This window comes from Macaca fascicularis, chromosome 10, assembly GCF_037993035.2.
Source record: "Macaca fascicularis isolate 582-1 chromosome 10, T2T-MFA8v1.1".
Taxonomy (NCBI): domain Eukaryota; kingdom Metazoa; phylum Chordata; class Mammalia; order Primates; family Cercopithecidae; genus Macaca; species Macaca fascicularis.
Window position 1 is genome coordinate 27,280,587 of NC_088384.1, and position 25,520 is coordinate 27,306,106.

The 25,520-nt window shown below is 43.1% G+C and overlaps 1 protein-coding gene and 1 long non-coding RNA gene across 6 annotated transcripts in view; one reads left to right on the top strand and one right to left on the bottom strand.

Annotated features, from left to right (window-relative positions):
• LOC102130107 (uncharacterized) overlaps positions 1-25,520 on the top strand; it is a 34,331-nt gene continuing 8,811 nt past the window's right edge. Inside the window, exons 1-11 of one of the 3 annotated variants that reach the window (XM_065522350.1) lie at positions 1-365; positions 2,999-3,089; positions 9,251-9,309; positions 9,775-9,799; positions 12,189-12,275; positions 17,709-17,762; positions 20,051-20,112; positions 20,574-20,607; positions 22,875-23,050; positions 23,509-23,530; positions 23,813-23,854. In XM_065522350.1, coding sequence (XP_065378422.1) covers positions 3,083-3,089; positions 9,251-9,309; positions 9,775-9,799; positions 12,189-12,275; positions 17,709-17,762; positions 20,051-20,112; positions 20,574-20,607; positions 22,875-23,050; positions 23,509-23,530; positions 23,813-23,854 — 568 coding nt within the window. In that variant the 5' untranslated portion in view covers positions 1-365; positions 2,999-3,082. Of the gene's footprint in view, positions 366-2,639; positions 3,090-8,636; positions 9,310-9,774; positions 9,800-12,188; positions 12,276-17,708; positions 17,763-20,050; positions 20,113-20,573; positions 20,608-22,874; positions 23,051-23,508; positions 23,531-23,812; positions 23,855-25,520 lie in introns of those variants that run through there. The other 2 variants (XM_065522351.1, XM_065522349.1) reach the window with 2 other exon arrangements.
• LOC102129824 (uncharacterized) overlaps positions 11,464-25,520 on the bottom strand; it is a 75,960-nt gene continuing 61,903 nt past the window's right edge. Inside the window, exons 4-6 of one of the 3 annotated variants that reach the window (XR_010578418.1) lie at positions 24,329-24,494; positions 17,312-17,818; positions 11,464-15,549 (exon numbers count right to left, since the gene is read on the bottom strand). This is a non-coding gene — a long non-coding RNA (uncharacterized lncRNA). Of the gene's footprint in view, positions 15,550-17,059; positions 17,819-21,430; positions 24,495-25,520 lie in introns of those variants that run through there. The other 2 variants (XR_012418932.1, XR_012418931.1) reach the window with 2 other exon arrangements.

The following is a 25,520-nucleotide window of genomic DNA, read 5'->3' on the forward strand; positions in this document are numbered from 1 at the left end:
CTGCACCCGGCCTCCAGTGTTTCATAAAAGCAGTTCAGGCACACTGAGCCCTTCTTCTCAGAGCATGGTGCACCTGTGCATTTTCTAGATACCCAGAAATGTGTCAGAGTATTTCAAACCCCTATGGGCATCTCATTTCCCAGCTTTTCTTTTTAGCTTTTTAGTCTATTGTTTGCCCCACAGCTGTTATCCACCAGGTCAAGCGGCCACAGAGTTAAACATTTGCCTGCCATTGTATTTTGTTTTCTTAAGGTCTTTCTTTGTTGCCCAGATTGAGTGCACCCAGCAAGATCATAGCTCGCTGCAGCCTCAAATTCCCGGACTCAGTCATCCTGCCTCAGCCTCCTGATTCACTGGAACTGCAGGTGCATGTCCCCACTCTGGCTAATTTTTTCTTTGCTTTGCTTTTTTTTTTTTTTTCCTTTGAGACAGGGTTTTACTTCTGGCACCCGGGCTGGAGTGCAATAGCGGGATCTCAGCTCACTGTAACTTCCACCTCCTGAGTTCAAGTAATTCTCCTGCCTCAGCCTCCCAAGTAGCTAGAACTGTAGGTGCACACCACTGCACCCAGCTAATTTTTGTAATTTTTGTAGAGATGTTATTTCATCACATTGCCCAGGCTGGTCTCCAGCGCCTGACCTCAAGTGATCCACCTGCCTTGGCCTCCCAAAGTGCTGGGATTACTGGCGTGAGCCACTGCACCCAGCCCCTGTCATTGTTTTTCATAATCGTGCCAGATTGAAAAGGCTTTTTGCCTTGGGCAAGCTCCAAGGCAGATCAAATGCAGTCTAGCAAGTCAGGTGTTACAGAGAACCACCAAACACTTCAATTGTGATAATTCCTGGAAATAAAGCTTTAAGGGAGATCCAGCTCTTCTGCTTCCTCCAGTAGCTGTTGGGTTGCTGGTGTTCACCGTGAATGTGAACTTTAATTTTCTGGGTTACTGTGGAACTGCCAAGCAGGAGACAAGAGAAAGAAAAATTAAACTGCCACGAAACTCACTGCTCTGAGATTACACTGGTTTGTTTTTGTTTGTTTTTCTAGAAGGAATATCCTCTGGATTATTACAAGCTTTTAGCTAATTTCCTGAGGTCTAAAAATGTTAATGGGCCAGGCGCAGTGGCTCATGCCTGTGATCCGACCACTTTGGGAGGATTGCTTGAGCCCAAGAGTTCAAAACCAGCCCGGGCAACATAGCAAGACCTCCGCTCTACAAAAATGAAAACTTTAGCCAAGTACAGTGGTGCACACCTGTAGTCCCAGCTATTTAGGAGGCTTTATAAAGGTGGATAAATCCAGAGGTGGGAGGATCACTTTAAGTCCAGAAGTATGAGGTTGCTGTGAGCTATGATTGCATCACAGAACTCTAGCCTGGGCAATAGAGCAAGACCCTTTCTCTTAAAAAAAATGATAATAGTAAAAATCAAAATGGTAATGGTGACCATTTGTTGCCAGTTTTCCCATTTTTTCGTAGAAAGAATTTTTGGAGGTCTTTCATCTGCCCTTTTCTCCAAAGTCATTCACTCAGCTGCATTTTTAGAAAAACCTAGGGCCATAGTACATGAGTAGTTATCCCTGGATGTTTGTGATAGTCACAATTCAGCATAAATTATATCTCAGATGAAAACTTTTCTTGCAGTGATATTCATAGCATTCAGTCAAATACATAAAATTAAACCTAAGAACAGGCCAGATGCAGTGGCCCAGGACTGTAATCCCAGCACTTTGGGATGCTGAAGTGGGAGGATCATTTGAGACCAGGAGTTTGAGGCCACCCCTGGCAACATAGTGAGACCTCATTTCTACAATAATAAAAAATAAATAACTGAATTAGCTGGCTGTGGTGATGCACACTGGCAGTCCCAGCTGTTCTGTCAGCAGAGGTAAGAGGGTTACTTGAGCCTGGGAGCTTGAGGCTACAGCGAGCTGTGGTTCTGCCACTGCACTCCAGCCTGGGAGACAAAGTGAGACCCTCCACCCCGCCTCCCAAAAAGGAAGAGAACCTAATTTTAACGGGAATTTCCCTAAAATGTTATACTGAATACTATGGCCTGGTAACTTCGGTTAATATTGGCAACATTCTATGATTGAATTTACATGTTAGATGGCTCTTTTTCTCCCCAGGCAGGGTCTCGGTCTGTCACCTAGGCTGGAGTGCAGTGGCATGACCATAGCCCACTGCAGCCCCTACCTCCTGGGATCCAGTGATGTTCCCACCTCAGCCTCCTGAGTAACTGAGACTACAGGCACACGCCAGCATGCCTGGCTGGACCTTTGCTTTTTTGTATTTTTTCTCCAACTTTTGATTTAAAATATTCTTATATGTAAAAGTTTATAACGCAGAGTTTGGATATTTAATTTACCATGATTCTTGTGCTTACAAATTTATTTAATTCAGCTGGGTGAGGTGACTCACGCCTGTAATCCCAGCACTTTGGGAGACCAAGGCATTTGGATCACCTGAGGTCAGGAGTTTGAGACCAGCCTGACCAACCTGGTGAAACCCCGTCTCTACTAAAAATACAAAAATTAGCCAGGCATGGTGGTGCACGCCTGTAATCCCAGCTAATTGAGTGGGTGAGGTAGGAGAATCACTTGAACCTGGGGGGGGAGGTTGCAGTGAGCCAACACTGGGCCATTGCACACCAGCCTGGACTACAAGAGCAAAACTCCATCTCAAAAAAAATGGTTTAATTCATTCTCTAATGAAAGAGAAAGTGATTTTAAAATCAAATGAGTATTTTTGGCCATGTAGAGTTTCTCAAAGAAATTTTTTTGTAGAGATAGCGTCTTCCTCTCTCACACAGGTGGAAGTGCAGGTGGCATCACAGTTCACTATAGCTCAAATTCCTGGGCTCGAGTATCCCTTCTGCCTCAGCCTCTGAAGTAGCTGGGACTACAGGCATATGCCATTACACCTGGTCTTGGTCCTCATAACTAGGCAGCCTGGATTTGAATCCTGACTCCATCCCTCACCAGCTGTCTCTTTGCATCCCAGGTTTCTCATCTACAAAATGAGTGCTGTTATAGTTTGCTGTAAGGATGCATGAAGAAGCGTTAGCACAATGCCCGCACCGAGGAGATGTCTGGTAAGCGTGAATGGGCATTAATGGTGCATCTGTTCAGGCATTTATAGTTCAAGAAACATTCACTCAACATATGCTGCATGATTTTAATCCTCATACCAGCCCCGTAAGAATTTGTTATGAAAATAAAATGAGGCTCAAAGAGGTTATTTCACTTGCCCAAGACTACACAGCTACCCAGTGGCAGAACCAGAACAGAACTGTCTGGTCCTAGGCACCTGTATTTCTGCCACCACTGTTCCTAACAAGCCTGTGTAGGCTGGTAAAAGATGCTTTTTATATTAAAGTACACAGAACAAATATACAGCTCAATAAAATAATTAAAAAGTGAAGGTCCCTTGTAGTTCCAGCCACTCTGGAGGCTGAGGCAGGAGGATTGCTTTAGCCCAGGAGTTGGAGGTTGTAGTGCACAAGGATGGCACCTGTGAGTAGCCACTGCACTGTAGCCTGGGCAACAGAGCAAGACCTTGTCTCTAAAAAGAAAGAAATAAATACATAGAAAAGAACTTTTGCAGCCAGGCGTGGTGGCTCACGCCTGTAATCCCAGTGCTTTAGGAGGCCAAGGTGGGAGGATCATGAGGTCAGGAGATCGAGACTAGCGTGGCCAACGTGGTAAAACCCTGTCTCTACTAAAAATACAAAAATTAGCTGGACGTGGTAGCACATGCCTGTAATCCCAGCTACTCAGGAAGCTGAGGCAGGAGAATTGCTTGAACCTAGGAAGCGGAGGTTGCTATGAGCTGAAATGGCCACTGCACTTCAGCCTGGCGATACAGCAAGACTCTCTCAAAAAATAAGAAAAAAGAAAAAAACTGGACACCTATTTTTCACCATATACAAAAATTAACTCAGATTAAAAATTTAAGACCTCAAAAACTACAATAATCCTGGAAGAAAAACTTCAGAAGTACCATTCTGGACATGGGCTATGGGAAATAATTTATGACTAAGTCTTTAAAAGAAATTGCAACAAAAGTTGACAAGTGGGACCCAATTCAACTAAAGTGCTGCCTGCCACACAGCAAAAGAAACCATCAACAGAGTAAACAGACAACCTACAGAATGGGGGGAATTAGTCACAAACTATGCATCTAACAAAGGTCTAGTATTTCAGATGCTATAAGGAACTTAAGTCAACAGCAAAAAACAACCCCATTTATAAAGGGGCAAATAAACACTTCTCAAAAGAAGACATACATGCAGCCACCAAACATGAAAAAATGCTCATCATCACTCATCACGAGAGAAATGCAAATCAAAACCACAATGAGATATTATCTCACACCAGTCAGATAGGCTGTCTTTAAAAAGTCAAAAAATAGCAGACACTGGCAAGGATAAGGAGAAAAGGAAATGCTTATACACTGTTGGTGGGAATGTAAGTTAGTTCAGCCACTATGGAAAGCAGTTTGGAGATTTCTCAAAGAACATAAAACAGAACTAACATTCAGCCTGGCAATCCCATTACTGAATATGTATCCAAAAGAAAACAAATCATTCCACCAAAAAGACACATGCACTCGTATGTTTATTGCAACACGAGTCACAATAGCAAAGACATGGGATCAACCTAGGTGCCCCTCAACAGTGGACTGGATAAAAATGTACATATAGACGATGGAATACTATGCAGCTACAAAAGAAGGAAATTATGTTCTTTGTGGGAAAATGGCTAGAGCTAGAAGCCATTAGTTGAACTAGTGTAGTAACAGAAAACAAACGCTTCATGTTCTTAAAAGTAGGAGCTAAATTCTGAGTACCCATGGACATAAAGATGGTGACAATAGGCATTAGAACCGCCAGGAGTGGGAGGGAGGAAGGAAAAGGTTGATAAACTGGTGAATACTATGTTCAGTACCTGGGTGTTGAGATCTTTCATACCCCAAACCTCAGCAGCACACGATATACCCAGGTAACTAACCTGCACATGTACACCCTGAATCTAACATAAAAGCTGAAAAAGAAAAAATAGAATGGAATCTCTATTTTCAGAATATCAGTTGTGCCCCTCTTCCATTTGAAATTCTCACTATTGGCTATATTTGGGGGTATCCTATTTCCCCATCTCATAGCTTATTTTAAGAAGTACAGAATAGGCCGGGCGCGGTGGCTCAAGCCTGTAATCCCAGCACTTTGGGAGGCCGAGACGGGCGGATCACGAGGTCAGGAGATCGAGACCATCCTGGCTAACACGTGAAACCCCATCTCTACTAAAAGATACAAAAAACTAGCTGGGCGAGGTGGCGGGCACCTGTAGTCCCAGCTACACAGGAGGCTGAGGCAGGAGAATGGCGTAAACCTGGGAGACGGAGTTTGCAGTGAGCTGAGATCCGGCCACTACACTCCAGCCTGGGCAACAGAGCAAGACTCTGTCTCAAAAAAAAAAAAAAAAAAAAAAAAGAAGTACAGAATAATGTGTGGGTTTGGGATTCAGTTTTTGAAATAAAACACTGAGCCTTCAGTGACCTTCCTGAACATGTAAAAGCACAGCTGTCTGCATGGCAGCAGTTGTACCTCACAAGGTGGATTGTGCCTTCACCCTGGAACGTTTATGATGCCCTATCACCATGGTGGTGGGATTAGGGATCTCTTGCCCTTGGTCGTAAGTGGCACTGTCTGTGCTGAGTTTTCCAAAGGTCAGAGCAGATTGAACTTTTGTGCTTTCGTTTTTCCTGATTTTGACTTTCCTTATGGGGAACCGGTTTTCCTGCTTTCAAGGTATGTTCCTACTGGCCTGTCAAATAGGCCAAATGCTGTCTTTTCAAATTACTAGTTAATACTTTCAAATACGTTATTTAAAAAATTATCCTCTGTATTTTCCATATGGAGTTATAAATACGTTTTGTGGTTATGTTTTATTCCTCACTTTATATATTTGATTCTTATATCAAGCAGGGTGCCTTTGAACTTTTTCTTCATTTAAAAAATAATGTATCATTTCCTTTTACATCCTACACCCTTCAATGCTCCCTGACCCAAATTAAGTTATTCCCTTGAGGAGAATATGTCAAAGTCTATTTTAATGTAGTTTTTAACCTAATTAAGAACCTATGAAATCATTACTTTCAAAAAGTTTGGAGCAAAGCCACAGTAGTACAGATGGGTTTGAGGCTTTTCACACAATAAAATATACCTATCTTTGTTTTTAACATGTTTTTCCCTCCTCTCTTCTTTTGTTGTGAAATGTGTATTTCATTTAATAAATTTGTAGTAAGTCATGTCCATTCACATATTAATTTTAAAAAGTAATAAGAACGTGTATTGTCTGTATGTGAAATAAAACACACACTTATTTTTATGCTTTGGGAGTTACCCAAAATCATAGAATTGGAAATTATAGTCAACACAGAAAGATAAACAGAATCAATTGGTAGAGACTAAGAACATACAGTTTTATTTATACTCAGAAACAAGTAGATATGTACGTATACATGAAGATAAAAATTAAAGGGATGATTGTGTGAGTTTGCACGGAGAGAGCTTTGGAAACCTGCTGACTTGTTAATGCTGTTTGGATGGACTGTGTGCCCTGGTTCTCCCGAGCCGTCATCCAGACCTCTGTGCAGGAGCTCAGTGCTCATCAGTTCTGTGACTTGGAAAGTGTCTAAGTTTAGAGGCACTTGTATGTGTTAGTAAATAAGGCAAGATGATACCGTTTCACAGGTTTTAGTGCAGAAGACTGAATAGATAAACTGCTCCACCCAGTACACTGGTGTTCATTTCATGGTCATCTCATCTGTTGACCATGGATGTAAAACACTTATCTTCAGTGACCTTCCTGTGCATGTAAAAGCACAAGTGTCTGCATGGCAGCAGTTGGACCTCACAAGGTGGATTGTGCCTTCACCCTGGAGAGTTTGTGATGCCCTATTGCCATGGTGACGGAATTAGGGATCTCTTGCCCTTTGCTCTGCCACCGTTTGTGCCAGCCAGGCCACTGGGCCATTGTGGCAGACGGTGTCCTTTGTGTGGAGGACACTGAGTGTGCGCTCAGACACACACAGCACTTTTGACAACTTTATCTAATTATTTCAAAACTGGATCTGAATTATGATAAAAGTGGTTGGTTTTAGGCCAAGCAGGTGTATGTCACAGAACCAATGGCTTGGGAGTTCAGAATCCTGGGTTTGAATGAGCCTCTGAGCTCTGAGCTGTGAAATCTAAAGCAAGACATTTCACTGATAGTTAAGCCTCATGAGCACTTACACTGTACAATTTATCTACATCGAATCATTCAGCTATCACCACAGACATATGGCATGATTGATTTACTATCACCTTTCACTGGGCAGAAAAAGAGATGAACGTGCCCAAGCTTATGAGCCCCAAGATGGGAACCCAAGTGCTGAGGCTCTGAAGTACCGACCTGTCCTCAGCACTCAGCCGTGGGATCATGAGTCACTGTGCAAGGGAGTTCCCACATCTGCATGTATGTGTGGAATGATCTGAGCCTGCAGAGTTCTACACACTATCCACATTATAGGGTGGTGTCCGTGGTCACATAGCTCAGGGCAAGTATTAGTACATGAATAGCTTAGCTGTGTCATAGTCTTTATGTGAAAGGCACATAAAAGCCCAAATGCTTTTGAACTGGTTGCAGATTTTGAGTTGGAGGACAACACTTGGGACAACCGGTCACATTCTTTCAGTGCTTGGCCACTCCTCAGCACATAAACCAAAGCCAATACATAATGGGAAGACCCTTTATTGATATTTGATGGCATTATGAACTTCAAATGACCCCTGTAGAAATGTTAAAAAAGTCTGTGAGCTACACAACCTGGGGACAAGACAAGTAAGAACACAAAATACCACGTAATCATTAGCCTCATGTATCACCCTGGTAGCAACTCCCTTGGCAGCTGGTTTGAAGAGCCTCAGTGCTCACCAGGGGCCATCTCCCTGCTATGCCCTCTTTCCCTGTGGGTTGCCTGGACTGAACATAGGCAGCCCCTCACACGATGACTGCCAACACAAGGCAAAGGAAGGCTAATAGTGGTTATTTTAAAATATAAGTATTTCAGTATTTTCTAACCTTTAATAATTGATTATTTTTAGGGGAGGGTGGGCCCTTTTTTTTTTTTTTTAAACAAAGTCTTGCTCTGTCGCCCAGGCTGGAGTACACTGGCATGATGTTGGCTCACCGCAACCGCTGCTTCCTGGGTTCAAGCGATTCTCCTGCCTCAGCCTCTGAAGCAGCTGGAACAACAGGCGCATGCCACCATGCCCGGCTAATTTTTTGTGTTTTTAGTAGAGATGAGATTTCACTGTGTTAGCCAGGATGGTCTTGATCTTCTGGCCTTATGATCTGCCTGCCTTGGCTTCCCAAAGTGCTGGGATTACAGGCGTGAGCCACTGCACCTGACCTTTTTTTTTTTTTTCCTGAGATGGAGTCTCACTCTGTTGCCCAGGCTGGAGTGCAATGGCACGATCTCAGGTCACTGCAACCTCCACCTCCAGGTTTGAGGGATTCTCCTGCCTCAGCCTCCCGAGTAGCTGAGATAACAGGCACACATCACCATGCCTAATTTTTTTTTTTTTAATAGAGACACAGTTTCATTATGTTGTTCAGGCTGGTCTTGAACTCTTGATCTCAAATGATCCACCTGCCTTGACCTCCCAAAGTACTGGGATTACAGGTGTGAGCCACCATACCTGGCCGATTATTTTTTTAACAAAGAAAATAAATATAATTAATGCTAGTGCATGGAATTAAATCTAGTTTTTAAAAAATTCACACATAAACAAGATCAGAACACTATACCCTCCATGATAAATGCAGTAGCAGTGTATGTGGGTCTGTGGAGGTTGAAAGGGACTTGGTAGATGTCAAGAAGGTAGTGGCCATCCTGCTGGGCTTTTAAAGGGTCTGAAGAAGTGACAGGACGCTGTGGTTGAATCCTAGCGTGTATTTTAGTATTTGTTCATTTGGAGTTTGATTACTTCACGTTGCTTTCATTTGCTATTACCTGGAAAGGCAAGGGCTCTACTCCCATTTCCTTCCTGCTCTTTTTTGTCTTCCTTGGTCCATGAAGAAGATGGTCCAGGAGAAGCTCAATCTGTGCTTGTTAACCAGGCACACCCCTAAGTTCTAGTCCCTTAGTCATTCATGAATAGCACCGCCAATGAACTGACAGCCATGCATGTCCTTCCACATCCCCTAGGTGACTCGAAGAAGCCTTCCAAAAAGCATGTGAAAAGGGAGCCCTGCTCTACCACTACGGTAAAGTAGCTTGTCTTTGCCTAAGATGTAAATGTTGTTTTCTTGGTTCCTTTATATTTCAGTTGATATCAGCTATGGGAAAATTAACCGGTACATTATAGATGTTAGATAATATTTCCTTGGGAATGGAGGAGGTGTATCTTACCAACTGACGCCTGATTCCAGAGGACGACCACAGTTGGCAGTGTCAGACAGTACAGGGTGTGTTAAGGGATATTTTCTTCAGGAACAAGTTTTCCACTTTAGATAAGAATTCTGTCATTGCCACCCAAAAATTATCTAGACAGAAGCATTCTTCAGGAAAAGCCCCTGTGCTTTCTTAAGGGAACTCTACTCTAGAGTTGAGGCTTTTGACTTGGACATTCTTTCCCACCTTCATTACTCAGTTTCCAAGTGAACAGAAGACCTGTGCGAACCATCCATAGCATGGCCTCATTCTCAGAGTGTTTCCTTCTCTAATTACAGGTGACTTCTTCGAGCACAATCAATGGTACGTATTCTGGAATCACTCACTGGCTGTTAGAGAAAGATTCTATAGGAAATGTGGAGCCTAACTGCTGGCTTTTGCCTGGAGAGCCTCCATGATCCAAGACCCGGGGGGAATGAGGATGTGGGGCGTAGTAAGAGAAACTGGTTTTCCAGGTGACAAACTCCTTTTATCTATGTATAGTTCCTGGGAACGTGTTCAGATTAGGTTGTGTGGGAGTGTGTATTAGTGCGGGGTGGGGGTGGTCTATGTGCAAGTCTGCATGATTCGCTTGTGAACGTGTGTCTGTGTGTGTTTCCCCCAGGAAAAAAATGTGTTTGCCCAGCACTACTCTCAGTGCCATTTTTCTTAATTTAACAAATCAGATCACATACTTTACCTACATTAGTTCAAACCTCCTCATGGACATATGTTGTTAGCTTGTTTATTGAACCCCCATGCCAGATGGAGAAACTAAGTCACAGAAATAAATGTGCCCCGGCTCACTTGCTACGCAGTGAGGAGCCAAGATGTTTACTCATATGGTCCCAGTGTTGAAGGCCTGAACTACAGCCTCTACTTACCAGCCAGTGAAGGGATCACTATTCACCATGCAAGGGAGCTCCAGCACCCTCTATGCCTGGAATTACCCAAGCCTGCAGAGATCTCAAACGCCATCCCTCACATAAGACAGCCTCAGTGATCTCAGAATCCAGGTAGCTATGTAGGCATCTCCCTGCAGGTTTCACGTAGTCCTTAGTGTGAAACCGACATAGAAAGCCCATATTTCTGATGAAATCACAGGTTCTGAAATACTAAGGGAGTCACTAAGTAGGACAGTGTGGTGCCTGCATGTCATGGCTGGGTCTCCTCAAGACATGGCTCAAGTCCAATAAGAACTGGGGAGATGCTTTAGAGTCTTGGATGGAGTTATCACCACAAGCCCTCTGAGCTACACACTTTAGGGATCATGATCATTAAGTACTCAAATTACCACTTGATGGTTATCCGGGTGTCTGTCGTCCTTGTGGCAACTCTCTTGTGAAGCTGGTGGGAGAGTGTCAGTGCTGGAGCTGTGCCTTCCTTCTGAATGGACCCTCCCTGTGTTAGCAGGTGGGTGCAGGCATGGGGGTCAGCACGCTCAGTGGATTTACACACACAGCATTGAGCAGTAAGGCTGGGCTTCATTATTTACACATTTTCAATAACTGATGATCTTCATAATGTAAAATCAATGATTTACTATACTAGAATACTGTTCCAGTATTGAATCATATGTCTCAATAAAGGATTTGTAAAGTCACATGAGAGTTCCCATTCAACTGATGATACGAGCCGTAGCAGCAGTTAAAGCAGTCATTTGAAAAGGCTTTTACTGGCCGGGCGCGGTGGCTCAAGCCTGTAATCCCAGCACTTTGGGAGGCCGAGGCGGGCGGATCACGAGGTCAGGAGATCGAGACCATCCTGGCTAACACAATGAAACCCCGTCTCCACTAAAAATACAAAAAAAAATTAGCCGGGCGTGGTGGCGGCACCTGTAGTCCCAGCTACTCGGGAGGCTGAGGCAGGAGAATGGCGGGAACCCGGGAGGCGGAGCTTGCAGTGAGCCGAGATCGCGCCACTGCACTCCAGCCTGGGCGACAGAGCGAGACTCCGCCTCAAAAAAAAAAAAAAAAAAAAAAGAAAAGGCTTTTACTGTAAACTTATGGGTGAGCCTGAAGTGGGGGATAGAAGAGGTGATTAGCTCCCTTGTGCAATGTTTCTATTACATGAGTGGTGGAGGACAATTAGGAAGGTGATGGAGGGAACAGAGCAAAGGATTGGACAGGTCCAGTGAACCCATAAGACTATGGTGAGGTTAGTGAATGAGACTGGTCATTTTAAGTCAAATTTTACCTTGTGTGTTCTTTCCATGCTTTCTTCCAGTAGTTCCTTCTATTTCTCATTAACTAGAGTTGTGCTGGGTAAACATATTTTTCCTTGGAGAAACTCACATAAAAGAGGGCAAAGCTTTGTAATAACATAAAAGTTAGTACAGCTGTGATAGCTCAAATTTTATAAAATACTGGAGGCTTTTGCCTGAGACCTGGATGACAGTTGTGTAAGAATCGGGGGTTCCTCTGAAGACTATTGGGCTTCTGAGAAGAAAGATCTAAGTTGTCTCTTGTATGATATGGAGTCAGTCTTCACCGCCTGTGGTCTGTCTGAGAGGGGTGTTGAGTGCTCAGTGAACTCTGTGGTCTTCCTGAAACCCAACTTTGATTCAGCGGGCTCTGCTTGAAAGCCTTTAAAGAGCAGGATCATAAAATTAAACTTAGAACAGATTATCACTATTTTCCCTCTGGTCTTCTGTCAGCAAGATTGCAACAGTCCTCTCTATTGTAAATGCATTAACCAGCATCTTCTCTGATAGAAATTTTGAGAAGATACAGCCTGTACACCACCCAGCGTTGGAGGCATCATGGCTTCTGGGGAAGGAAGAAGGTACACCCACAAGAAGGTACTGTGGAAGTTCATTCATTAAGTTGATTCAATAATCACCATTGTGGGGAGTATTCAGTGTCCCCTATGTAAGAGGAATCTGTGAAAAGATTAACCCGTATTTTTTAATGTGTCAGAATTCTAATTTGCTTAGTAAGTATTGCCACAACTACAAAAGTAAATATACACTTAAAAGTCAATTTTGGTTCATGTTTAATGATGGACAATGTTCCAAGCTAATGTCTAGAACTTACCTGATTGTTAAACATTAGCATAGATCTCCCTGAAAGATAATAAATAAATTTTTATTATTTATAATAAATAAAAATTTATTATTTTAAAATTAATATATTTCTTTAAATAGAGAGTTTTAAATTGACATAAAAATTGAGCATATGGCTGGGCATGGTGGTTCATGCTTATAATCCCAACACTTTAGGAGGCCAAGGCGGGCAGATCACCAGAGGTCGGGAGTTGGAGACCAGTCTGGCCAACATGGTGAAACCCCTTCTCTACTAAAAATACAAAAAATTAACCGGGTGTGGTGGCAGGCGCCTGTAATCGCAGCTACTCAGGCGGCTTAGGCAGGAGAACTGCTTGAACCTGGGAGGCAGAGGTTGCAGCAGGCCATGATCACACCATTGTACTCCACCCTGGACAGCAAGAGCAAAACTCCATCTCAAACAAAAAAAAATTGAGCATATAATACACAAAGTTCCCATATCCTTCTGTCCCGTCACCCTCACTTCCTAATTTCATCTATTATTAACATCTTACATTAATGTGGTACATTTGCTAAAAGTAATGAGAAAATATTGACATATTATCTGGAGTCTATCATTTACATAACATTCATTCTTTGTTACCCATTTAATATGACGTTTGAAAATTGGTAACATTATGTTCACCATTATGTTCTCATAAAGATTATGTTCATCTCCCTAAAAATCCCCTCTTCTCGCTCATTAATCTCTGTCCTCTTTCTCCAGAAACCTTGACAACTATTAATATTTTCACTGTGGGCTGGGTGCGGTGGCTCAAGCCTGTAATTCCAGCACTTTGGGAGGCAAGGTGGGCGGATCACGAGGTCAGGAGATCGAGACCATTCTGGCTAACACGGTGAAGCCCCGTCTCTACTAAAAAAATACAAAAAACTAGCCGGGCAAGGTGAGGGGCGCCTGTAGTCCCAGCTACTCCGGAGGCTGAGGCAGGAGAATGGCGTAAACCCGGGAGGCGGAGCTTGCAGTGAGTGGAGATTGCACCACTGCTCTCCAGCCTGGGCGACAGAGTGAGACGCCATCCCCCCCACCCAAAAAAAAAAATATTTTCACTGTGGCTTCAGTTTTGCCTTTTCCAGAATGTCATATAGTTGGAATCATATGTAGGTTTTTCAGATAAATGTATTTCACTAAATTGATATATATTTAGGCTTCCTTCTTGTCTTTTTTATGCCTTAATGGCATAAAATGCATATTAAATCACCAAATAATACTGCATTAAATGGATTTCTGTCTTTATTTACCTCTTGAAAAATTTGGTAGATTTCATGAGAGAAACCATCCTAGTCTGGTGCTTTCCTTTTCGGAATGCTCTTAATGTGAATTCAACTTATTTAATAGACACAAGCTTATTCAAATTATCTAGGATTCTAGTGTGACCTTGGGAAGAGTGTTTTTCAAGGACCTGACACATTTCACTGAGGTTATCAAACTGTGGTCATAGAATTGTTCATGATACTCCCTGATTATCCTTTTAGTGCTCAATGGTTCGTTCAGTCGAGATGGCTCCTCTATTATTTCTGAAATTGGTCATTTTTGTTACCAGGCTTGGTTAGCTTGCATAGAAGTTCCTTCATTGTAATGAGCATGTCAAAGAACCAGCTTTTGGTTTTAATGATTTTCTGGTGATTTCAGCGTTTTAATTTTATTGACTTCTGCAATGTTGTTTATTACGTGTTCTACTTGCTTTACATTGCATTCCTTTATTTTCTACAGTTTCCTACTTGAAACATGATATTACTGATTTTAGATCTTGTGATTTTTAATATATTGCATCCAATGCTATAAATTTCCCTCTACGGACTGCGTTTGTTACATCTAGAAATCTTGTCAAGTCACATTTTCATTTAAGGTAGTTAAAGGTATTTTTAACTTTCTATTGAGACTTCTTCTTTAACCCATGAGTTACTTAAAAGTGCAATGCTAATTTGCAAATATTTGGGGATTTTTCTGGCTTTTACAGTTGATTTTTTGTTGTCAGGTGTGTGTTGCAAAAGCAGTGATCTCTCATCTTGCCACCACCCAAGATGGCCCAGGCTGTGGGCTCTCCTTGAATGAGTTTGGTAATCTGCCAACCGGATGTGGTCGGCCGCCTCCTTTTTTTTTTTTTTTTTGAGACGGAGTCTCGCTCTGTCGCCCAGGCTGGAGTGCAGTGGCCGGATCTCAGCTCACTGCAAGCTCTGCGTCCCAGGTTTACGCCATTCTCCTGCCTCAGCCTCCCGAGTAACTGGGACTACAGGCGCCCGCCACCTCGCCCGGCTAGTTTTTTGTACTTTTTAGTAGAGACGGGTTTCACCATGTTAGCCAGGATGGTCTCGATCTCCTGACCTTGTGATCCGCCCGTCTCGGCCTCCCAAAGTGCTGGGATTACAGGCTTGAGCCACTGCGCCCGGCCTGCCTCCTCCTTTAGTCTGAGCTTGCCTTCTGCTTAGAAAGGGCCATTCTCAGTTCTAGCAGGGAGTTTTCCCAAAGTTGAGAAGGTGACATTCTTACTCCCCAGTGCAGCCGGTACCTCTGACCCGTGGTCAACAGACAGGACAGACACGGGCAGGCTCTGTCCTAAAACAGAAGGAACCGTGCGACCGTCGTGATTGGAAATTTGTGAGGATCACTGTGTTACTCAAGTAAGGTCTTTGGAAGTGTCGTATTACTACTGTTTGTTAACTGCTTGTTGGTGGCCTGGCTGAGCCACACCCTTATGAAAACCAGTACCCGTCAGCCAATGTGGGTGTCTGTGCAGCCTGAGACCCTCATGAGAACAGCCTCATGGCAGCTGTCTTTTCCCCTTGCCACCATCAGTGCCTCCATGTTCCTGGGCACTGCTTTCTCTGATGGGTGCTGGGTGTTCCACTGTTTTCCTGCACCTCAGTGTCTATAGCTGGATGTCTCTTCTGGAATCTAGGTGAGGGGGCATCAATAGCAGTTCTGCTGTGGCACTGCCCTCCTTCTTAGCTTGTCTCACTGTGTCTCAGGCTCCCTCAAAGATGTCACCCTTCAGGATCTTCCACAAGTTTCCTATTGAAATCCAAGCAGAAAAATATGAGCAATATGACCAACCGTATACCCATTGAAGACATGAATGAAGAATTAAAACAATTCTCCATGGACTGTACCTCATATAAATCCCTAGAAGTAGTTTCTTAAAAAAAAAAATCAAGGAAGATGTAATGCTTTTCCATGAATTAGAATACCCTACATGAACAATTAAATGAAATGGCTAGCATAGTCTTGAAACCAAAACCCCAGATAAAGTAAATTAAATCCTGTGATATTTTAAAATACTGTAAATTCTGACTAATGCAAGTTAATCTCAAAATACGAAATGGTGTATTAACATTGAAGATGCAGTAAAGTAGCTACCTCAAGAGGTTAATGGAGAAACAATGTGATTATTACAATAGATTGAGGAAATTCATGGATAATATTCACCATATATTTACAGGACAACTATCTTATAAACTTTAAGTGATCTATGACAACCATTTGAATTAATGCTGCTTTAGCAGCATATCTTCTGGCTTGTTAAAAACTGGACAAGAATTTTCATAACATTTATTTTTAACACCTATATTGGGCATGAACCCATCATAAAGTTTGCCCACTGAAAATGCATACAATTTGATGTTTTATTACATTGATACTGTGTGCACCCATCACCACGATCTAATTTAAAAATGTCTCCCTCACCCAAGTTCTTGCCCACTGGCAGTTAATCCCCACTCCCATCTCCAGCCCTGAGCAGTGCTGCTATGATATTGCATCTCCATAAATTTCCCGCTTCCTTAATAGAAACGGACATATATATATATATATTTGGAATCTGACTTCCTTCATTTAGCATACTATGTTTGAAGTTAGTTGACGCTTTAGCACGTGCTGGTCGTGTGTTTTCCTTCATAGTCTGCTGTGTGTGTATACAGATAGTGTTTATTCATTTATCAGTTAATGGACATTTAATTATTGTTTTTTTCTATGATGAGTAATGCAGCTTTGAGCATTCATATGTAGTCATGTAATGCATAATGATATTTTGGTCAATATATACATTTTTTGAGACCCAGAGTAGAGTGCAGTGGCACAATCTTGGCTCACTGTAACCTCCACCTTCCGGGTTGAAGCAGTTCTCATGCCTCATTGTTCTGAGTTGCTGGGGCAACAGGCACACACCACCATGCCAGGATAATTTTTGTATTTTCATTAGAGACAGGGTTTTACTGTGTTGGCCAAGCTAATCTCAAATTCTTAGCCTCAGGTGATCCACCCACCTCTTCCTCTCATAGTGCTAGGATTATAGGCATGAGCCACCATGCTTGGCCTAAGTTTTTTAAGAAACAGAACTATTTTTTAAATTAGCTTTGCCAATTTATATTTCGACCATGATTCATAGCACTAATTTCATTGCACAGTGTATGGTAGGCCTCAACATGTAAGAAATGATGAAAGCAACACATAAAGATTAGTGTAAAACAAATAAGATTATCATTGTTGCTGTCATCTTTATCAAATTCTCAAAACAATCTAAGAGTCTGTTTTTATATAAATGTGCTTGGCAACATAGCTGAAAAAAGCATTATCAGTTACATACTTTTATCAGTAACACAGAAATTTTAAGGGGGAAAAAACACATGTTCTTACAACACAAAGTCAGAATTAACAGAAAAATTCTGCCGGTCACTTTGGACTATTTAACTGCCTGGGTCAGGGTTCTGTAGACAAACGAGCATCTATGGAGCACCTGAAGTAGGGGAATCAACAAAACTTGGGTTTCAAAAGTTACCTGGGTTTACAGCATGAAACTTGGTTGGAGGACACACACCTTGCGTGAGCGAGGTGCCTCGGTGTGTGTGGACGTGTTGGAGGTACAGCATCATGGTGGCTTCCTCCAGAAAGGGACATTTGGGGTGGATTCATCCCATCTGGACAACACAGCCTGATGTGGCATGGACGTGAATGGAGGTGAAATGGACAGTAGCCGAGAGGATCAGTCCTGACAAGGGCCAAGGTGAAAAACCTGGGAACCCCTTCAGGTGCAGAGTCTTCAGTTGAAAAAGGAAGTGGTCATAGGAAATACTGAGATGGATCAGCAGTGCACGGGAGACAGAGTTCTTGGCCCTGCAGAGTGAGTAGTGTAGATTCTCAAGTTTTCTCCTCTCTCCATTTCTCTTCCAATGCAGACTGTTACGAGCACGAGATTCCAAAGTACTGTGAGCCTTGGCCCAGTCTCGAAGGTAAAGGAAGGCTGCTAGCAAGACTGGCATCTGGGCTTGGCTGTGTGTGTTTTCTGCTGTGGGAAAATATACATAACACAATATTTATCATTTGAACCTTTTAACCAAAGTGTGCATGCAGTGGCATTAAAAATATTCACAGTGTTGCATAACGAACACCACTATCTACACCCACAATTTTGATGATTTCTTACAAAACCTTGTCCACAGTAAGCAATATATCGCCTTCTCCCTGTTTCCAGCTCATGGTAATTCCTATCCCACCTTCTCTTGTATGAATTTGATTATTCTAGGCACTTCATATAAGTACAATTAGACAATATATTCCTTTTGTGTCTGGCTTATTTCACTAAGCACAATATTTTCACTGTCCACCCATGTTGTATCATCTATCAAAATTGTGTTCCTTTTTTACAGATGGATGATATACCATTGCATGTAGACCACCTTGCTTTTATTACATTCATTTGTTCATTGATAGTTGGATTATTTCCACCTTTTGGCTCCTGTGAGAAGTGATGCTGTAAACATTAGTGTACAAATATCTGTTTGATTTCTGTTCTCTATTCTTTGGGGTATATACTTGAGTCGAATTCCTGGGTCTAAAGGGAGTTATATATTTAACCTTCTGAGCCATTGCAGACTGTTTTTCACAGTGGCTGCATCTTTATCCATTTCTACCAGCTAATGTATCAGGGTTACAATTTCTTTACATCCTTGTCCACACTTACTTTCCTTTAAATCATCCTAGTATATTGGTGTCTACTTGTGTTTTTCAATTGCATTTCTCTAATGACTATTGATGCTGAGCAGCTTTTCCTATGCCATTATCCGTGGGTGTATATTCTTTAGGGAACTATATGTTCAAGTCTTTTGCCAATTTTTAAAGAGTTGTCTGGGGCCAGGTGCGGTGGCTCGCGCCTGTAATCCCAGCACTTTGGGAGGCCGAGCCGGGCAGATCACGAGGTCAGGAGATCGAGACCATCCTGGCTAACACGGTGAAACCCCATCTCTACTAAAAGTACAAAAAAAATTAGCCAGGTGTGGTGGCGGGCACCTGTAGTCAGAGCTACTCAGGAGGCTGAGGCAGGAGAATGGCGTGAACCTGGGAGGCGGAGCTTGCAGTGAGCCAAGATCGTACCACGCACTCCAGCCTGGGCGACAGAGCAAGACTGTCTCAAAAAAAAGAAAAAAAGAAAAAAAAAAAAGAGTTCTCTGATTTTTATTTAGTTTGTTGTTTTAGATTTTTGGGAGGTTTAAAATATGTTCTACATTTTAGTCTCACAAGATAAGTGATTTGCAAATATTTCCCCCTTTTGTAGAACTTTAGATGCACAAAATTCATTAATTTGTATGAAATCCTCAGCAGTTGGCCCCAAACAGATAAGACTGAAGCAATATTTTAGGAATAGTTGAAAGTATTATCACCACAGAACAGGCGTAATCAAATCCTGCAAGCTACACATAACCACAGTGACAGATAAGGCAGCAAAGGGCTGTTTGGTGATTAGTTCACCACACTTGTTGCAACTGTTTGTGCTGCAGAGTTAAGACATACCAGCATTCAACCCATGTCTCCTCTCTTGAAATAAACAGTCCAATGTTGGCTGGCCTGAACAAGCACAGATATTCTCCATACTCAATTAATATGCATGTATGACGAAGAAAAGGAGGTCTGGATGGAAAAATACTGTGTGATTAATAATTATGCTTTAATTAATTTTAAAGGATATAACTTCAGTATTTCTAATTCTTCCATCAGCAGTTATAACAAAGGGTTAGTGAATAAATACAGTAGACTGTTTTGCCTAGAATAATCCAATCTGTCTACTAAACTTTGCTTTTATTCAAGTGCAAAATGCTAAAACATAATAACTGCAGTGACAGCCAGTGCGGATCCACAGAGGTAAAAATGGTCTTGGGACATAAATCCTATAAGCTAATACTATTTTACAGGATTTAGAAAACCATTTAGCTGGGTTTCAAACCTCACAGTGTGAGCAGTGGGACTCTCATCAGATTATAGCGTGTGCTTCAGTACCATTTGTAGACTGACTCATTCCCGTTGCCTTAAGTTGCCATCAGCAAAATGCCAGGGACTCTGTTTCTCGCTCCTCAGCTCCTCGCTCTTCCTTTCAATGAGGGAAGATTTTTTAGCAGCAGCTCAAGCTGTGCTTTTAATGAAACACATCCACACACACTGTCGTGTTGTCCACATTAAGCAGAGCTCCCTGAATAACTCATGAACCAAAGCATCTGTGACTAACCATTGCTCTGTGTCCTCCTAGCCTCTGAGGAGTCTCCAGCTCTCAAGGACAGAGGAGATGGCGAGAGGCCGGTCAATACGAGGGTAAGGTTGCTTTCCTTTCCCTGAAATAGAAATGTTCCTTTCTTGGCGTCTTTCTTGTTCAACTGACTTTACATGTGAAAAAAACAACAATGTCCGTTACAGATATTAAATGCAGTGTTCTGAGGGGACAGAAGAAGCGACTCTTAGCAACTGATACGTAATCCAAAATTGCATTTACCTATGATGGCTTCAGGTTGTAGACTGTATCCTTGGGGCCCTTGTCCTTGGAAGCAATGTCTTCTCCTTGGATTCAGTATTTTGCACTTGCCAAGCTAGTGGACCTGAGAGATCCACCATCCAGAAGCTGATATCTTTTCTAGTGTGTATCCTACCCTTGTTTGGGGGGTCTTGAAGTTGACCACACTTTCTGATCTTGTTTTCAGTATTCACTGAAACAGAGCCTTGTACAAACAATCCACAACACGACGTACCCCTCATGAAGTCTTGTTTCTGTATTGCAGGTGGTGCAGGTGGTCCCTCTGAGGTGTGACTCTAGTAAGTATTCTGGAATTACTTGCAAAGAAAACAATCTGGATGCAAAGAAAGGTGTGGCATCGTTGCAGGTTTCAATGTGAAGAGCCACCCTGAGCCTGGGATTGGGATAGGAATAAGCAGAGTGGAAGTGTTTTTAAAAAACCCGAGTTCCCCAGGGAAAAAGTTATCGCCAATTTTTGAGGAAGCAGCTGTGCTGCCTTTTGGGTGGTACTGAGTTGGGTGCTTGAGGATTGGTGGTGTCTTGTGTGAGGCTGCATCGTGTGGGGCGGGGGGTGTGTGTGAGTGTGTGTGTGTGTGTGTGTGTGAGTGTGTGTGTGTGTGAGTGTGCGTGTGTTTGTACAGGTGAGGCTTGTGTTTTCTCAGGAGAGATTTCCCATTTATACAACTCAATCACCAGTGTCCACTTCCAACAATAAAATCCATCCCCCTCTACTCTCTCTGTACAGTGACTCCTCCACCCTCACCAGAGCCATCCCTGGGTCTGGCTTCTTATCCCCACTGCTCAGGTGGAGAACCTGAAGGGCCAAGGGGGTGGCCCCAGCTCCCGAGTTCATGAATGAGAAAGTGAAAACATAAACCCAGGAGTGTGGGCCAGTGCTGACGCTGACATGCACTTAGTCATGGGGTGTTCCCCACCGCGCAGGGAGTCCAGCATTCGTGTATAAATCCTAAAGCACAGAGCCTAAGAGGTCCCAGACACTGCCCATCACCATAAAGTGGCCTCTGTGGTCACACAACCCAGGGCACATCTCCCCACCGACCAGCGTAGTTATCAGTGTGTCACAAGCACAAAGATCCCCGGGGGTTTGGGTCAGCTCACAGAGCCTGTGTTTTTTGTTTTTTGTTTTTGTTTTTGTTTTTTTTAACTTTTATTTAAAGTTCGGGGTACATGTGCAGGGAGTGCAGGTTTGCCACATACATAAACATGTGTTGAGAGTTTGTTGTACAGATTTCATCACCCATATATTAAGCCTAATATCAGCTATTTGTCCTGATCCTCCCGCTCCTCCCACCCTCCAGTAGGCCCCACACTCACAGATTCTAAGAGGAGTGGGGGACCACGCAGGCCAGTGCAGCCCACTTCAGTTGTGAAGTTAATTTGCTCAGCAACTGGCCAAAGCCTATAAGGATGGGTGATATATTTTAGTAGATTTAGTAATATTATCTTCCCAAGCCCTAAAATGCTCAAATCCTGCCAGCTGAAAATGGTGAGGAGGGACAGATGGGAACTCTGTACAGTAGTTATTAGCCTGGCTTCCGTCCCCTCGTGGCAACTCTCTTGTGCATGTGGGTTAAAGACTCTCAGCCTCAAGCCAAGCCGCCTCCATGAGGAGCCATCTCACTATTGACTGGCTAGTGCAGTGTATGGCCACCAGCCCAACTGAAACAAAACGTGGCTTTAAAACAGGTGTAAATCTCATACAACAGGCAAATGCAGAAGCAGCATGTCTTGCAAGTTGTAAAGAAGACAGTCGCAGTGTCGCTGGACTTCAACGTGGGTAGACAACATGAGGGAACTCTGTCACTGAATCACGGCAGAGTTCAACGCCACTTGTAGACTATTTTGTGTTACAGAAGGTGGCCTTTAGCTCCTAAGCAAAGACCTCTGTTTCTCATTTCTTCCCTGTTCATCCTCTTGGTCATCCTTTTTCCGCAAGGAAAAAGAGCCGAAGCAAAAGGCAGTTTCAGTATTAATGTGACCGAGGTTTTGTGCAGTTTATTATCATCCAGGTAATCAGGTGCAACCCGGTCTGCCTACCAGTCCCCCTGCCCCTGCTCTGTGTTTTCATTTAATAAACATTTTGGTCTACTTACTATGTGTTAGATTTTCTGGAGACCACAGAGTAAATGAGATAGAATATGTTCACAGCTAAGTTAGATTTAACATAACTGACAAAAATTAAGATTTCTGATTTCTTGTAAGAATATTTTATATGTGTGAATGCATGCTGAATATAAAGTGAACAAAAAAAATCACACTTGCACTCATGGAGGGCTTTTCAGGAATTTGTCAATTTGTATTTTTTTGTATTTCCCCACTTCACTGGATAAAGCATATCTGAACCTGGAAGCTGATTCCCACTGCAGAAAGCGTTCTGAGTCATGTCCCTTAGCTTCTCTAGCGCAGGTCCACCCGGGAGGATGGCCCAGCATCAGCTCGGCCCATGCTGTGATCAGCCACCTCCATGCACCACACCAAGCAAGCTCCCTGGGTGATTCACAGTCTCCACCACCAGGGCACTGACCTTTACTCTCTGTTCTCCTAGCCCCCTGTGGGAACCCTGTACAGGACACTGCTAACAAGGACGCTGTGCGTGACATCGCTGACACTGTACGAAACATCTGTAATGAGGACGCCCTATATGAGATCACTAATGAGGCCGCTGTACACGATACTGATCAGCATGCTGTACAAGACATCTGTAAAAAAGACGCTGCCAAGGTAAGACACTTTTATCTTGAACAGAAATGATACTTTCCTGGTTCTTTCCAATCAGATGTAGACATGAACATCTGCCAATGTGCATTATTTATGACATCTGCAATTCCCTTGGTGTGGTGCTATTGATTGGCAGCCTCTCACCAACCCATGCCAGGCACACAGGGGCGTGGTAGATGGCGGCATCCACGATCCACCGCAATGCAGAGGTGTTTCCCTCCACAGCAGGTTTCCCCCGTGGATTAAGAGTTGTGAAACTGTCAATGTAAATACACTTTAAAGATAAATTCTGTGGGAAAAGATCTTGTCTTTTCCACAGGTGTCCTCCGTGCTAGTTTGGGGGGAGTTCAACCTTTGACTCAATCACTATATCCCTTCTAATTTTTCAAGTTTTTGAGAGAATATCAGATCTATGTGACATGCATGGCATCATTTCACCCTCCTGTTTTCTATAATTGCAGGAGCCATTTATACTGGAAAACGGTACGTACCCTGAAATAACCCACTTCCTGAGGGAAAAACGCTGTCTGTAGGGGTATAGAAACCAGATTGTTGGCTCCTTTTGGGAAGAAGGATCTGGGGGTCTGGTGAGAGCAGATGATTTTGCAAGTATAAAACAATGTCCAGAGAGGCTGGAGGGATGTCTGTGGGACAATCAGAGGAAACACCAGGGGATCCTGTGTGAAGCACCGGGGCTTCAACTGGGGTGGGAAGAGTGGGTGGGCCTCTCTCTAATGACTTATCCTGGTGTTTGTGTTTCTAAAGATTTGATTGTGGAGAGCGTATCTGACGACGAGGATTTTGCAGGTAGGTAACTACTTTCCAGGTAAGATCCAATGGGAGAGAGTTCCCAGGGCCTTCGGGGTATCCGTGCTGCTTGGGAGGTTGAGGGAGGGGGCATGAAATCAAAAAGAAAAAGGAAATATGTGTCAAACTGGATTTGGTGTTTTCTAGGTTTCTTGCCATAATGTAAGAACTGTCTCTGTGGGCTGGGAGGGTGCTGTGTGATTTAAAGGTGATCTTTCCCAGAACACCTGGCCTTTTCTGCCTCTGCCAAACATCACAGCCTTTGGGTTGGACTGGTCAGCACTGCTTGGGATTGTGCAGAAGAGGTTTGGGGTTGCATCAAGTGGCACCTGTGGCGAACAGAATCTGAGGGACACAACTCCCTCACAGGCACTTACTTGAACCTGGAGACACAGTTCTCCTGGTGTGTGCCCAGGGGTGCAGGAGAAATTCACGGTCATCCTCTGAACTTTTAGGACTTTAAAAAGCACTCACGTTTCCATCTCGCTGTTGACTCCTAGCTTAAAGGGAGCTCCCGGGGTGAGTGATGGAGGCGGGATCGGACCCTGGCAGTCTGACGGCAACACCTGTGTTCCTCTGCACTGGGCCATGGACAACATTACACACCTTGGTGAGCATCAGGAATTCAGGCTAACCACATCTGAAATTGAGATGGACCTTGAGTCATATAAATAGTTTGGAAAAGATGCATTTTATCACCCTATGGAAAGAAACCATTTATTTCTCACTCCAGCAGGATAAATGGTTTTCAGTATCTACTTAACTGCTCATTGACTCTTACTGTAGATGAGGAGGTGGCAAGCAGCCCCTGCCCTCCCCGCGTTGTAGGCCCAAGGTAACCAGCAATTGGCTGGATATAACGGAAGAGGGGTGCATTCGGAGGTATCTGTATTAATGGGACCCGCATGATATGGGTGACAGCTATTAGGGTGAGAAAAAACCTGGGAGCACAATGAAATATGTAAATATTCAAACATTGTTGAAATCTCCATGGTACTTTAATAGTTGAAGTCATTCTTGTGGTCATCACTGCCTTTCCCAAACATAACAAGCTACTTAATGTCACACGGACCCATGCCATGAGGAATGACGATCAGTTTGTAAAATGCCAGTAAAACCATTGCCTGTATCAGCCACAATATTTCATCCATACATTTCAATGTCCATGTGTAAGTATAGTTCAAATGTCAGAAATTTATTATCATCTAGTAGAATATGCATAGTGTATCAATGAGCAATAGTTATCATACTGTTTCTATTAACAGTTATTTGATGAAAAACGCAGACTCCCACTCTTGGAGTTTTCTGAGTTTGCACACATTAGCGTGACAGCCCCATGTCCACCTGACGTGTGCCAGCAGGAGGCCAGGAACAGAGGCTTTTCTTATTAGCTAAGGTTTCTAAATGTATTACATATTCATGGTTAGAAATAACTCGAAATATCATAAAAGGTTAGCAAGGAAGTTACCCTTCCACTCTGAACTTCCAAACACCAAGTCAACATTTTTGTTTGCATGTCATCCCTACAATCTACATGCAAATAGAAACATGCGCCTGGCATGCATGCTGATGCGTGATCATGTTTATACAAAGTCCTCTGCACCTCTGCATATGCCACTGGGCAATGCACCTTAGTTATCATTCCACATTTCAACTGTAAATCCAT